This window comes from Anas acuta, chromosome W (genome assembly GCF_963932015.1).
Source record: "Anas acuta chromosome W, bAnaAcu1.1, whole genome shotgun sequence".
Lineage (NCBI taxonomy): Eukaryota > Metazoa > Chordata > Aves > Anseriformes > Anatidae > Anas > Anas acuta.
In genome coordinates, this window is record NC_089016.1 from 29368356 (window position 1) to 29384012 (window position 15657).

Consider the following 15657-nt stretch of genomic DNA (forward strand, 5'->3'; position numbering starts at 1 on the left):
CCCGATCCCAAAGGGCACCGGGGGCTCCGTGGGGCCGGGCCGGGCACCCCGGGGCCGTCGGGGGCAGCCGTCGGGGCGCACCCCCGGGGCTGCGGGAGGGAAGCGGGGCCGGGGGGGGGGGCCGGGCCGTGCGGCGGGGGGGGCCGGCGGCGCTCGGGGCTGCGGGAGCCGGGCCTTGGGGTTGCGGCTGCCATTTCAGCGCCGCCGCTCGCTCGCTCCCTCCATTTTCTCGGCGCTGCCGGCCCCGTCCCCGCCGCCGGGCCGAGCCCGCCGCCCCCGCGCCCGCCGCCCCCCCCCCCCATGCAGCCCCGCGGCGCCCCCCCCGCACACGCCCAGCCGCGGGGCCGCCTCCCGGCATGAGGAGCTGCAAGATGGTGCGGGTGGCCAGCGTGCTGGGGCTGGTGATGCTGAGCATCGCGCTGCTCATCCTCTCCCTCATCAGCTACGTCTCGCTCAAGAAGGACAACATCTTCGGCGCGCCCCGCGCCGCCGGCCCGGGGGGGCCCCGCATGTACATGTTCCACGCGGGATTCAGGTGAGGCCAGCCTGGGGGGGGGGGGCTCGGCCCGGGGGCGGGGGCCTTCCCGTCCCACCCGTCCCACCCCCGGCACCCCCGCAGCCCGCAGCCGGTGCCGGGGGAGCCGCGGCGCTGCTCGGCGGGGCCCCGCGGGAAGGCCCCGGGAAGGCCCCGCGGCCCCGGCCCGGCCCCGCAGCCGCTCCCCCGCAGCCCGGGGACCCCCGGCACGGCCCGGCCCCGGCCCCGCCATCCCCGGGGCTGCGGGAGGCGGGCGGCGACCCCGGAGCGCGGGGCTCCGGGGCCGGGCGTGGGATCCTCGGCGCCTGGGGGGGGCTGCAGGGTGGGCAGCGGCTCGGCACGGCTCGGCTCGGTGCAGCTCGGCACGGCTCGGCTTGGCCCGGCGCATCCCGGCGCATTTGGGCACGGCCCGGCCCGGCCCGGCCCGTCGGGGAGCGGCGCGGAGCAGCCGGCGCTGTCCGTGGTGCTGCCCCCGGCTCGGGCTCGGCTGGAGACGGGGCACGGCCTGAGTGTGCCCCTGGGTGTGCCCCGGGTGTGTGCCCCTGGGTTTGTGCCCCTGGGTTTGTGCCCCTGGCTGTGCGCCCCTGGGTGTGCGCCCCTGGGTGCGCCCCTGGGTGTGCGCCCCTGGGTGTGCGCCCCGTGCCCGTGCCCCAGTGCTTGTGCCCCCGTGCCCGTGTGGGTCCGTGCTCTCCCTTGCAGGTCGCAGTTTGCGCTGAAGTTCCTGGACCCCTCGTTCGTGCCCATCACGAACTCCCTGAGCCACGAGCTGCAGGAGAAGCCCTCCAAGTGGGTGTTCAACCGGACCGCCTTCGCGCACCAGAGGTGAGCGCTCGGCGCCCGCTCGCCCCCTCTCACCTTCCCCGAGGTTATCCCTGTTCCCCGAGGGGGTAAGAAAATGCAGTCTGGGGCTGCTAAATACTCTGAGTTCTGAGTAATTCGCCAGCCATGAGAAACAAAGGCTGAATCAGAGCATTTCCCAAGATGGTTACAGTTATTGTGGAGGAATTGATTATCTCAGAGCAGGACACCAAGCTGCAACACGCATCCTTTTACCAAACGGAACATGACCCAGTTTCCCAGAGTGTGAGAGAAATTGTCATTTATCAAGATAAATGGCTGGCTGCTTAAAACTTGAAACAAATCGGCCTGTAGCAGCCACTGAGTGCCACGTTCACCGAGGGCAGAGCACGCCCAGCACAACTTCCCAGCCACCAGCAGCTCTGAGCAAGTGCAGTGCGGCTCTGCCTCCTGCCACCGCTCCGGCTGGCTCAGGGGGGCCACCAAGCCCGGACCCCCCTGAGATGCCCTCATGGCACATTGGCTTCTGCCTCCCATCACAGGGTGCGTTGACTTTCACGGCCTCGTGGCAATAGAAGGAGTTTCTCAGTTCCTTAAGCTGCCTCAAAGCTGCCCTGTGCTTCATGTGGAGCAAAATGGGCTTTTCTTTTCCCCACCGTGATGTGAACTCGGTGATGTCTCTAGTATTTATTGGCCTTACTGCAGTATTTATATACAGCAGGGAAGTTAAGGAAAACAGCATCCTTTAGCCATTTAAGATAGCTACTGCCATCTTGGCTCTGGCTTTATCTTGATGAATGCCTGCTGGTTTGGGGCCGCACCGTGACTGTTCACATATCCCACCCAGGTCCCTCAGCCCTGCAGAGTGGGGCACTGCAGCCCTGCAGCACCAGCTGCACATTCACATCTCCAGTCCTGGGGCGGCACTGCTGTGGGCACAGCAGGCTGGTGAGGAACTTCCAGCACTGCCAAAATCTGCCCACCGCCCATCAGGAGCCCCAGAGGAGCCCCAGAGGAGCTGTGGGCATCCGAGAGGTGATGGCACTTTGCCTGCCCCATCCCTTCCCTGGGATCTCCCCAGCTGGTGGAGCAGTGCCCCCCCGTAGTATGGCTTCATTCCTGGCACCACCAGCTCATTCTTAATAAATAACTCAGTGTCACCCCTCTGCTGGTTTTAGCTAATGCCTCAGGATCTGCCTCTGCATTTGTCTGTCAGCCATAACCCATAATGAGGGTACCCAGTGGGACTCCATTAATGCTTAGACATTGGAGGATGCGAGCTGGAAGAAAGGTTGTTTGTTTTCCATAAACATGAGCAAATAAAGTGGTATTGGTTTTCTAATTTTATGCCCTGCTAGGGAAATTCCTGAGCAGGGTTGGTTTTGTTTGTTTTTTTAAGTGTTCCTAATAACCCTCGCAAAGATGCTGGCGTGCTTGCTCAAAAAAGACATTAAGGAATTATGTTTACATAAAGGGAGACAGTGACTGTCACTTGTTTTGTGACTCAAAGCTCCGTAATGGGAACACAAGAAATACTTGTATTTAAAAAATCAGCTACGTGTCTGTTAATTCAGCTGGACTTCTTGGTTTTGCTTCAAATGCGTCATGGCAAACACAATATCCATCATTACCAGAGATCCGTGGCCCAGAACCGAGTGAAATATGTGCAGAGAAGAGCAGCAGCAGCAAACCCTTCCAGCAGGCATGTCGCAGCACAAACAGAAATGTGCTTCGCCCTACGCTTCAGGAAGGTGAACGTGGGAAGTGTGTGCTGTTCCTTACAGTCCTCACACTTATGTGGCGAATCCGAGGTTTTAGTCCTGACACTATCGCCGCAGACATGGACACATCCTTAGCTGGCACCAGTCAGGACAGGCCAGTAAAGCCAAGCGGAGCACGGGGTGAGCAGCCAGCTCCCTCGTTCCTATTTCTGTACATTAATTTTAAAGCCGTTGCACCACTTTGCTCAGGAAACTGCTTTGCTGCATTAAAAAAAATAAAAAAATCCATCTGGAAGTAAACCTCTCTACCACAGAAAAGGGGGAAGTATAACTCAATGGTTTCTTTTGTCTTTCTGTTTTATTTTAGGCAAGAAATCCTTCAGCATGTCGATGTCATAAAAAATTTTTCTTTGACCAAGAATAGTGTCCGGATCGGCCAGCTGATGCATTATGATTATTCCAGCCATAAGTACGTTTTTTCTATTAGCAATAACTTCAGATCGCTGCTTCCAGACGTGTCTCCGATCCTCAATAAGCATTACAACATCTGTGCCGTGGTTGGAAACAGCGGGATCCTGACCGGGAGTCAGTGCGGACAAGAAATAGACAAATCCGATTTTGTTTTTCGTTGCAATTTTGCTCCGACTGAGGCATTCCAAAAAGATGTTGGAAGGAAAACCAATCTCACAACCTTCAACCCCAGCATCCTGGAGAAGTATTACAACAATCTCTTGACCATTCAGGATCGCAACAACTTCTTTTTAAGTCTCAAAAAGCTCGATGGAGCCATTCTGTGGATCCCGGCTTTCTTCTTCCACACATCAGCAACGGTCACAAGAACACTGGTTGACTTCTTTGTCGAGCACAGAGGGCAACTAAAGGTCCAGTTGGCTTGGCCAGGAAATATAATGCAACATGTGAACAGGTGTGTGTTTTTCTTTCACATTTACCTTGTCAAAATACATATTTCTCTCTATATAAACACAACGGCGTTTATTTTTCTGTTCACGGCTAACCTAATAGGCCCTGTCTGGCAAGGCAGGGCCCGATACTGTCTGCTTTCAGAGCAAACGCACTTTTGTTATTGCTCCAGAGAGTGCTTCAATTATTTCTGTAGGGATTTGTACTGAGGCACATCTGAGGTGGGCTGGTGGCGCGCACAGGGTGTGCTGTGCCATGGCTCTGCTCCTGCCGGGGCTTCGCGGAGACAGAAGGAGTACGGAGGAGTTGAGTGAGATTCTGCATGAGAAAAGCACCGCTTATAGAAGAACTTGCTCTTCCCAGCTAGCAACTGGGGATGCTAACTGATATCTGCAGAGTGATCCGAGCAAATCTGCACTGATTTATACAAGGAAAATGTGGTGCATGTGACCAGGAGCCAGTGAACCTACCTTTCTGCATAAGGCGCTGCTTTTCCAGGTTAAAAAAAAACAAAAAGACGTGTGGAAGGGAATCACAGAAGAGAATCAGGCTGGTAATAAGGCAGTTCTGCAGTCCAGTTCATGACAGACTGACCAGAAGAGCAATCTTTAGCTTGCTTGGGTTAACAGCTGTGAGCACCGATGGTCTCCATGCAGCAGCATTTTTGACGGTCTCCATGCAGTAATTTTTTCTTTTTTTCTTACAGCAAACCCGTGGCTTTATGTGCACCCTATACTAACGTGCCTTTGTGTTTTTTTTCACAGATACTGGAAAAACAAACACCTGTCACCCAAGCGGCTGAGCACAGGTATTCTCATGTATACACTCGCTTCTGCCATATGCGAAGAGATTCACTTGTACGGATTCTGGCCGTTCGGGTTCGACCCCAACACGAGGGAAGACCTCCCATACCACTACTATGATAAGAAAGGAACAAAGTTCACAACCAAGTGGCAGGAGTCCCACCAGCTGCCTGCAGAGTTCCAGCTGCTCTACAGGATGCACGGTGAAGGACTGGCCAAACTGACCTTGTCGCATTGTGCCTAAGAACCTAATCTCGAAGTGCCAAATGATTGTCTAAAAAGTGCCCAAATCTGAGTTAAACATTCTTCAGATACAATTCTAAAAAAAAAAATAATAATAATACCCACCCTAAAATATTTTCCATAATAGAAAGATGCTTTTCAATCACCCTTGTCACTGTTCATCAAAGGGTTTCAGCATATTTAGCAGTGCAGAAGCATTTATCAAATTCTGTGGATGCTATTCATGCAGCAGCACAGCAAAGTTGAAATATTTTGCATTTATATATATGCTATGAAGTATGTTTTAAAATCTTTTCCTATTTCAGCATTCCGCTAAATGCCTCGAAACATCTTAAGTCGATTGTTCCTTTCAGATTAGAATTAGGAGTGCTAATTTTAAAAGGTATCGCTTCTCTCGTATCCATTGCTATGAGTAGCTCAGCATCCATCTACTTGGCGTGGCAGACTGGAAAAGCCACCCAGAATCGCAGTGTATCATCACTGACGAGTTCTTCAGCGCGGATCCCAAATTTCCACAGCTTGCGTATTTTCGTATTTACTGAATTTTACATTTTTTTAAGACCTCGCGGAGAAGGTGAAAATACGGCTTGTACTTTAGCTAGGCATTTGTATTACTCTTAGAATACTGCGGTGTTTTAAGGCAGTTGGGGCCACTCCCTAGTCCAAATTAGACCGACTGAAACATTTTCACTCACATCCGTGTGACACTCTTTGGTCTGTTAATTTTGGTTGTTGAATGCCCAACGGGCAGCCGTAGGTCTCCGAGGAGTGTCCACCCCGTGGCGAGGCGAGCCCCAGGGCGGCACCAGGCTGTGTGCCCCTCTCGAGGCTGCATCCTCGGTGGGAAGCACGTTTTGGGAGACGACGTCTCCTCGGCTGTGAGCACACGGAGCCTGTGCCCGTACCGCAGTGCAGGGAGGTGCCGGGGAGCCCACGCCTCGCAGTGCTCCACGCCGCTCAGCGGAGATGTGCCCGGGGGTCCCCACGGCCCGGCCCCACCAAGCACCCGCGAGGGTGAGCGGGTCGGGGGGGAGCCAGCCAGGCAGGCAGCGCAATGAAATCAGGACTTCCAAGTTGCTAAAAAATGGCTTTTAAAGGGAAGCTGGAGCACAGGGAGCAGGAAATACAATTACTGGATTTCCCCATTTACATCCCGAGGTCCGCGGTCAGACAACTGAATTAGTGGCCTCGTTTTCCGCTCACAGTCGGTGCGGTCAAAGGGAGGCACAGCTTTTTAAGGACCTTTGAGAAGCAGGCTGGTTGCAAAAAGGACAAATCTTAGGGTCACATATGTGAAAATCTTGGCCATGATGTCTCAGGATAAAGGAGCCTGTAAAGTAACTGTTTTTCTAATTAAAACGAGTATGCTTAAAAGTATTTTAACATTTTTATATTATTCTGTATGACGCTGAGAACTGACTATACGCTGAAAGAAGATGCAAAAGACAATTTAAAATCATCCCTTAAGGTTGCACCTTTTAGTTTTTCAGTGACTCCGTACCCACACGCAGACGTAGGAAGAGGGCAGGGGGCTCCGGTAGCACACAAACTGGGAGCATCGCCCAGTGCCCGCAGCCAGCCCGCAGCGGTCAGAGGGGGGTCCCCTTCCCGGGGGAGCCCTGAGCCCCCAAACCACCCCATTGGGCTGCCCAGCTCCCTCCCGGCCTGATCTCATCCCCGGCCCCTCAATCTGCCCCCAGCCACAGCAGGCATCTCCTGTGCTTTGGGGGAAAAAGCCACCGCATCCGCCACACGACCAAATTCAGCTTCTTCCAGCAAGGAGGGACTCCAGCCCTCTGCACTGGCTGTGAATACGGAGAGCTATAGAGCCCTTTTGAAAACCCCTCCTTCTCCCCTATTTCATTATCCAGCATTTTCCGGCTTTTCCTTTTGCAATGGGCATTTAGAGCTGTGGAAGGGGCTTGGATGCTGTCTGGCATGGCATGCCGGCCTGCTGGCCACGAGTGACTTCAGACGTGCTTGTGTAGAAACCTCCTGACTGCCGAGTTCCCTTTCCCAGGGCTTAATCCTGCCCCGGCCCTGCTGGCATCTCCGGCTTCCCTTGTCGCAATCATCCTGCGCTCACCGCTGTTCGTACAGCAGCGTGTGACTTCTAGCAGCCGTGATTATGAAGACATAGCTGTGTCGTGACGCTAGCGTGTTCTGCCGTGTGGTGCCACATGATTTATTATGAATATTGCCATTTATTATTTGTGCTGTAGTAGCAGGTGAGGGCCGCGGTCGGGGTGATGCAGAGCAGGGCAGCCAGTCCCGCTATCCCCAGTGACGTGGGGTCCCCCGGTGCTGAGGGTGGCAGGATGGCACCCGTGGGTGGTCAGCTCTGCCTTGCTCGGTGTGGTGCCCAGGGAATGTGGTGTAACATGGGGCTGAGCCGAGGGGCCAGGCTGCCCCAGCCCAAAACGCTGCTGGCGGTGAGCAGGAGCAGGGAGCACGCGGCCTAGCTGAGCCCGGCCACAAAGCCTGCTCCGGGTGCCAGAGCACAGCCTAAAACAGCAAAAGAGAACTGTCACGGGGAAGGAAGGGTTCTGCGCTAATTGCTAATGACGTGCGGCGACTAATCATCTCTGATACAATTTGCCGTGGAGCTGCACAGGGGCTGCCTGTTGGCTAGGGCAGGCGATTTGCTCTGCGGTCGGCGCGCAGCTGAGCGCGGCTCGGCCGGGAGCCCGGAGGAGCAAAGGGCCCCCCACACCCTTCGTGACAGCTTCATGTCAGGAGAAGTCATTTTTAATCAGCAAATCAAAGAAATATGAAGAGTTATCATTCTGTTTGCTTCAACGTGGAGGCCAATGCACTCTGTGTGGTTTTCAGCTGCTGGCTCTCAATGGCAAAATTGCGCTGGCAGGTCTTGCTTGGCTGCTGCGTGTTCTTTACATGACATTACTGCTTTAAATTAGACGTACTCGCAAGTAAATCTCCATAGCCTCAACACCCGTATTTCCATCTGTGTGCCTCCGGGGCTGTTTGTGCTGCAGGGAGCGCAGCCCGGCCGAGCTCTGGGGGCACCACACCAGCCCTGCAGGGAGGCTGCGGCTGCTGGGCAGGCGCACGGGACCCCCAGGGGTCCCTGGCAGGGCTGGCAGCAGAACAGCAGAGGGACCGAGCGAGGGGAGCGGCCGGGGGCAGCTCCTGCCCTGGCATTGCTGGGAGAGGGGCAGGGAGGGAGCAGCAGCACTGCCGGGACCTCCGTCCATCCGTCCAGGCAGTGCGTGGCTTCTGGCTGCTCGGAGCGACTGCTCTGGAGCACCCGTGTTAGAAGATAATTGGTAAACTTAGACGCTGAAACCAAAACCCTAAATAGCCCCAAGGCAGTTCTTTAAATTGTCATAGTTCATTTTTTTTTAAAACGTAAATGACTTCCGTAACTGCAATAAAGCCAGGAAGACGCCCACACGTGCCATGCCTGTTCTCCCCACGGCTGCCGTCGTTTCTGTGCTGGGCTGTGGTGGAAAGCTGCCTTACACAGCACGGGCTTCGCTTGGCATCCCTAATTTGGGCACCTCGTAGGTTCCTCCTGCTCGCAGTGAGGCCTGGCCCGAGGCAGAGGGGGGCCAGGGCACGGTGCCGCTGCGCGGGGGCACAAAGAGGAGCCGAGCGCAGGGAAGGCAGCGTGGAAACGACTGCAAATATTCGGAAATGGGAGCACAGAAAAATTATTGACAAAGGGCCATATTATATCATTGATTTTTAAGCAAAACTCCCCATTGATTTTTCAGAACCACATTGAACATTTCAGAATCATTGATTTTAATGGGGAGTTCTGCCCCAAAATCAATGGCGCAATACAGCCCAAAGTAAATTGCTTCTTAGTATCAATATTTTTTGTCCGAGCTGTTGCAATGTGGAAAACCATCTTTAAAATGTGCATCTTTTGTTTCTGCCTGTTCCCTTAGATCTCTTTGAATTCCGCTCTTCCTAGAGACCGAAGGGGAAGGGCAGGCTGTGCGGGCTGTGCGGGCGGCTCTGCTCCCCAGGAGGGTAAAGACCCTCCTGGTTCCTCAGGGCCAGGGCTGGGCTTCTTTCTCAAGCCCCTCTTTCAGGCTGGTTTTCCCGTAGAACCCCACGTTATGGGTTTGATCCTTAACCAGGGCAGAAAATGGCATTTTTGTTAAAAAAGCGAGCGTGCTCCTGCCTGGCTCGCAGCTGCAGGAAGATGCCAGCTGCAGCTCTGCGTCCTCAGGACAGCAAATCCCAGCTGCATCCCTTATTGTGCTGGCTAGACTCTTCCTTCGCTTTTGTTTGGCCCCAAATCTTCCTGTTGCTCTCAATCTAAATGAATTCATGACGGTTCAGGGAAAATATACACGATTACTGGATGTCTAGACAAGCAAATACAGCTAAATGAAGGGATGCGTAATGCAGCGTGATCAATACTCGTAAGCACAAAACATTTCAGGTTACCAAGTGGAGAGAAGGCCTCCGACTAGCTCCGGGGACAGCCGAGGACGGGAACGGCAGGAGCAGGTGTAGGTAGGAATGGAAAGAGGCGTCTTACCTGCCCTCCTTCCACGCATCTTCCTTTTGTGTTTTAGTTGCTTGCATCTTTTCAGTGGGTGGTAGCAGGATACATTTAAAAAAAAAAGGCGTTTTGGCTACCGGTTTTAGTTGTGGAGTATACCAAAAAGCAAGCAGTCGTGAAATATAACTCACTGGGAACGGAGGCTGCAAAAACAAATGGCTTAGGAAGCAGGTTTGCTGTACATGAATGTGTCTTTATTCAAATGCCTGATGGAGCTGTTTTCGATAAAAAGATAAATATTAAAAAAAAAAAAAAAAGAGAAAAAAAATGCCATAGTTGTACTAAAGGATTCATTATTTAATGGCCATACTAAAAGTATTATTTATTTTTAAATGGCTGATGTTCACAAGGGGCCAGAGCACACTCTCAGGAGGACGGCATGCGAAGCTGCACGTTGTGAGACCCGCTGCAAGCAGAACTGGCGGTGAGCCTCGCTCCCCCCGAAGGGTCTCTGTCGGCTTCAGCGCGACCAGGATCGGGCCCGCAGACTGACACGGCTTGTACCAGCCGTGGCCGCGCAGCCGAGGTTTGGCTGTGGCCTGCACAGCGCGTTGTGCATGTAAATCCCTCGTCACGTTTGTGAGCAAGGAGCCTGGGTCTTTCTGTACAGGAGTAGCGCATACTCGTCGTGACCATAGTTCGTGGAGAAAAACGCGATGATTCACTTTGAATCCTCCAGCAGTGTTATTGTTTGGTGTGAATGTGCCTGCAACATTGACTCATGTGCCAAAACACGATATTGAATGCATTGTTTTTAAATAAAATGTTTTATTGTGCACTGGAAGTCTGGAAAACTCAACCGCGTCCACTTCTTCCTTCCGTATTTTCTTACCCGCCTGCTGTCAATAATAATTCATGGCCCGAATTGGAGGGCTTTTCCGTGCCGTGGGCACACGCTGCAGAGCGCCAGATCATCGTTTTAATCAGCCCCCGCTCCGTGTTGTACAGGACACGCGATGTGGCCGGACACACGCTCAGACAGACGATGTGACGGTGCCCCGGACACTGCGCCCCAGCAGCAGCGCGGCTCGGCGCGGCCCCCACTGTGCTGCAGGCACGGGGCTGGGCAGGAGCCAGGCACTGAGGGTGCGGGGTCTCGGCTCAAGCCCTCCGCTGCCGACCCCTCTCGAGATACCCGTGAGAGATGCTCGGTGGATGAACCGGCGTTTGCTTTTCTTGGCCTCGTGCCTGGCGTACGGATCTCCAGGAGGGATGCGCGGTGCTCGCACCCCATCTCACCCACACGGCCCCGCTGCCGTTATCCCCGGCCCTGCTGCACGGCCCCGCTGGCAGCCCGGCTTCCCCATGCTGCTTCTCCATCAGGTGATTAGTGCTAATTACCCTTCAGGCTGGTGGATCACAGGATCACAGAGTTGTAGGGGTCAGAACGGACCTCGAGAGCGCACCAGGTCCAATGATTCATTTTCTGAGGTTCTTGCCCGTCCCGCCGGCTGGGAATGGAAACACTGAGCAGAGCCCGGCCAGGACAGACCCCTGCAGGACCCGAAACCTCCTCCCGTTCTGATGGCGAAGCAGCGAGAGCTCCCTCAGCTCCCTGCCAGCAGCTCGCCCTCCCCGCAGAGCCACAGAACAGCTCACGCCTTGGGCTTCTGGCCATGAACTCACCAAGTTTTACTTCTGCGCTCCCTCGCTAGCTCTTTCATTTGTGCCTCAGGCTCAAATCTCTCCTTACATTTTATGTGCTGCTCTTACGTTCATCCTTGGTCATCTGACTGCTCACCACTCGCTTGCTTTTCAGGACTTTAGGGTCTGCGATTAAAGCCCCCAGCCAGGCGCAGCCCAGCAGCCCTGGGCACAGAGGACGTTGTGTGCCCTGGGCTTTATCATGCCGTGTGGTGAGGCCAGGAGGCTGAGGGGACCATGCAAGGGCAGCCCCTCGGCTTCTAGGTCCCCTGTGTCAGTGGACACACGCCTACCGGATTCCAGCCGGGGCTCAGAACCGCTCGGCCCCCTCGCCGTGTGGATCTGGAGCCCCGAGAGCTGTCATTGTGCTGTGTCAGAGCCGATCGATCGCTTCTCCTCTATTTCTGCATGGTGGCCACTTTCCAGGCCAAGAGAGGACTTGCGGCTTGCCTCGACCCTGCTTGGGTTCCCTGGCGGCTCCTCGAGAGGAGCTTTGCTTTTCAGCCATGCTCCCCTGGATTCCCAGAGCCACGTTTCCCCGGCTGGAAGGGGCTGTAAGAAGCAGCAGCATGGCACGTGTGGCACATGTGGCACACGCAGGGACCCCGCAGCACGGCCACCCCTCCAGCAGGAGCAGCGTGACCTAGGGGCTGTGCTGCTGGAGCCGCCGGCTTATTTTTAAGTTCTCACAGTGGTTTCCCAGCCACTATTAAAAATGCTTTAGCTCTCTGGTCTTTTATTAGAGGCAGTTTGTGGGCATTGCATCCCTTTCTGCCCTTGTGAAATGAAGCGGATATCCAGCAATGAGAGCGTCCTGTCCCCACAAATTCTGCTTTACAGCCTAGCCCAGTGCCTGTGAGGGCAGCGCCTGCGTGCACCAGCTCCCTCCTGCCTCCGTCTGAGCCCTACCAGCACCCCTGCCGTGGCAGGGACTGCAGGGATCCCCAGTCTTAGGATTTGGGCTGCCAGGCTGTGGACTCGGAGGGCAGCAGGCTGGGGCTGAGAGGGAGCAGCCCCCCTCGCAGCAGGATCCTGCACGCTCAGAGTTAACGGCTGCAGCGCGTGCCCGCGGTGCCTCATTTGTTAACAGCTCCTGCTCGGGATTTTTCTCCCTCTAACCACGGCTGAAACCTAAACAATTGCCAAATCGATCTACATTGTCAGCGTTTATTGTCTGGCAACATTTGCTAGGGGCTATTTTTGGGATTCCAACCTCAAAAATTATGCATAAAGTGATAATTTCGGTGCTCCCCTGTATAGCTAAAATTCTGAGCTGGTTCTCAGCAATTCTTCCTAAAAGCTTATCTGCAGAAACAGATCAGCTGTCACATAACCCAGTTCCCTCCCAATTAACGCGGGATCAGTGCTACAATACATGTTACACTCTTCAGTCTGGTTTAACCGTGTGTCACTATACCAGGACAATAAATGCACATGTGCCTAAAACAGGTTGCTCTCAGCTTGTAAGACCTCGTGGGCTCCTGCCGACGTGCCCGTTTTGCCACTGTTGGTACAAAGTGCATGCCGTGAAACCGAAACAGAAAATTTTGTTCTTCCTGCACCATCCCAGGGTGCAGAACTTGGCGAGTTTTGTGGGTTTGAGTACTTATGGCACAGCAGTGCCTGTGCCTTTCATTTGCCTCTACGGTGAGCCTGTGCGTGTCTCCTGCCACCAGAACAAACCATTGCATCCCCAATTTTTCTCTCCGCTGAAGCTGTGGCCCACACCAGGCTCATGTGGGTGCAGGCAATGCTCGTGGCAGGGGCAGGTGCACCCACCGGCACCGCAGCGTCCCCACCTCACCACGCAGGGACACCCGCCCCGTGCTGACCCCACTGCGCACCAGCCCTGCCTGGTCCCTCCGCGCCAGCGTCACCATTTCCCAACACTTCCCACAAACCAAACAAGCTGGGGTCCTCCCCCTCCCAAGATAAATATTGCAGACTGGAGCCAGCTTTAATCGTTAACCATGGCCCTGGCAGCCAAGTGTGCCATCAGCCACGCTGCGGGTGGCCCTGCCGCCCCTCTCAGTGGGGGCTGTCCCCCAACCCGCAGTGAGCAGGATCCCACAAGCACCCCACTCCTCTTCCCCAGCCCCCATCTTCTCCCATCCCCTCTTGGTTCCCCATTTTTTTCCCAGATGTGGGCACCACAGGGCCCATGATTTCCCTTGGCACCCAGGCTGCTCTTCCTGCCCCATGGGGATGCGCAGGGGCCCCGGGGCACTGGAGCTGGTGGCTGGAAATCCTGTCTGGGACGAGAAAAATCGGGAAGAATTCTGAGTTCTGCTTCTTACGAGCAGAACTTCATGCCTGGACAGCTGGGCCAAGTGCTGTTTTTGGGTCCCCCGTGGAGCCGTGCCCAGCCCCACTGGTGTCCCTGGCAAAGCCGCTGGCGTCACCAGGCTGGAGCCGGCCCCGCTGCCCTCCGCAGAGAAGAAAGTGCTTGCGAGAGCGATTTCAAAACACCAAAAGAAAACACTTGCAATATTTGCTTAAAAGCAGGTGGAAATTACCTGCGCTGCCTCTGGCCCGCTCACGCCGGCTATTTTAGGGGCAAGCCCCGTGGTGCCCACGCCACGTCCCACGCTGGGGGAGCGCAGCCAGGGCACCGCGGTCACCTCCTCTCCTCCTCTCCTGCACTTCCCGGTGCGCAGAGCTGCGCTGCCCCCGAGGACGTTTTTATTTTGGGCAGAGAAAACTTTGCAGTACTTTGAGCAAACAAAGTGAGCTAAAGTGCAGCCAGCAATTAATAATTAGAGTAACCGCGGCCAGCTCTCACACCGAGCAGCTGCCCCGTTCAGCTCACAGCGCTTAACAAACGAGCCCAGTTTGGTCATCCTCATCTCAAAGATGTGGGAGACCTTGGCTCAGCCAGCTGGGAGTGACAGACCCCAGGACCGAGGGACACAGACTCACCTGTAGTTGTAATAAGCCACCATACGGTTCCCAAATCTTGGGGTCCCTGCTGGACTGCAGAAGTTACACGGTTTTTGCTCTCCAGCACAGACTAAAGGCGAAGTACCCCCAAATTAATAAAAATGTGTTGTGGTGGCCTCTGAGATACCTGCAGATGGCTTTTCTGAAAGTAAAAGGATCAATAGGGATCAAGAGGGATCAAAATGTCTCCGCAGAGCCCACCCTGGCAATGCTGTGAGCTGGGCACGGCACCTGGTCAGCGTGAGCTGATGGCATCGGGGCAAGAGGATCCCAACTGCAAACTAACCAGGCTTGCTTTTATTTTTTTGTATCGACTGCTCTTCTCCTTGTGTGTCCGTGATTTTATTTATATATTGCACATACAGCACGTGTGCGGGCATGTGGGGGAGCCCTGCGTGCCCCTGCTGTGCCCACTGGCAACGGGCACCAACCAGAACACATCAGGCTCCCTCTGAACACAAGAAGCCACCTTTTTTACTGCGTGGGTGGTCAGATGCTGGCATGGGTTGTGCAGAAAGCTGTGTCACCGTCTGTGGTGCCACAAACCCCATGGGATGCAGCTGCCCCTGCCTTGGCGCAGTGCATGGCATCCGAGGTGCCTGCGGCCTGAGCCGTTCTGCGAGAGGGAAAGGGGAAAGGGAAGGGGAAGGGGAAAGGGGAAGGGGAAAGGAAAGGCTGCTAATGCACCTGCAGCACCTGGCTGCCAGCCTCTGCTGCCCACCCGCTTTTCCCTGCCTGCCCACCTCAGCACCTCCGCCTCTGGGGGGCTGCACTCGCCTCTCTCCCCAAAATCAGCCCCGACTTTTGCCTTCCCCTCGGAAGCACAAAAAGATTTCACGCATAACTTGCCCCGAACAAAGGCACCTCACGCCGGGGCTTTCTTTTCCTTCTCCGTTTCTTTCTTTCCCACCGCAGGCTGACAGCAGCGGGGCGGGGGGGGAGCTGCGTTTTGCACCAGCTCGGTGCCAGAGAGCAGCTCGGGGAGCACCGCGAGCCCCGGGGGGGAGGGCAGCGGGGGCAGAAGCAGCGGGGACGCACGGAGACACCTCGAGGAACCGGGACAGAGGCCGGGAGCCCCGCGGAGCGCAGACGGCGCCGCGCCCCGGGGCAACGCGGGCAGCTCCGTGCGGGGCGGAGCAGCGGCGGCTGTCGGGGCACGGGGACGGCGGCAGCGGGGCAGGGACGGGACGGGACGGACGGGGCGGGGCGGGGGGTGCCCGGTGTCGGTGTGCCCGTGCCCGTGTGCTCGCGGCGGGGGAGGCGCTGCCCCGCCGGGCCCCGTCCCGCCGCCCGCAGCAGCCCCGCTCCGCACCGGGAGCCGTCGAGAGCCGCGATCGGTGCCCGGCGGCAGAGCCCCGGGACGGGACGGGACGGGACGGGACGGGACGGGACGGGACGGGACGGGACGGGACGGGACGGGACGGGCGGTGCCGTCGGGGCCGCGCCGTCCCCGTCCCCGTTCCCCGTTCCCCGTCCCCGCGCCGCTACAAAGGGGCCGCGGCATCTTTAAGG

At 56.1% G+C, this 15657-nt stretch overlaps 1 protein-coding gene across 1 annotated transcript; it reads left to right on the forward strand.

The window, feature by feature from the left end:
- Positions 1 to 286: 286 nt before the first annotated feature.
- Positions 287 to 9829, forward strand: ST8SIA3 (ST8 alpha-N-acetyl-neuraminide alpha-2,8-sialyltransferase 3). Its single transcript, XM_068665475.1, has 4 exons — positions 287 to 535; positions 1235 to 1357; positions 3422 to 3979; positions 4740 to 9829. Exons 1-4 carry the CDS (start codon positions 357 to 359, stop codon positions 5020 to 5022), a joined length of 1143 nt encoding a protein of 380 aa, XP_068521576.1. The 5' UTR covers positions 287 to 356; the 3' UTR covers positions 5023 to 9829.
- Positions 9830 to 15657: the final 5828 nt, after the last annotated feature.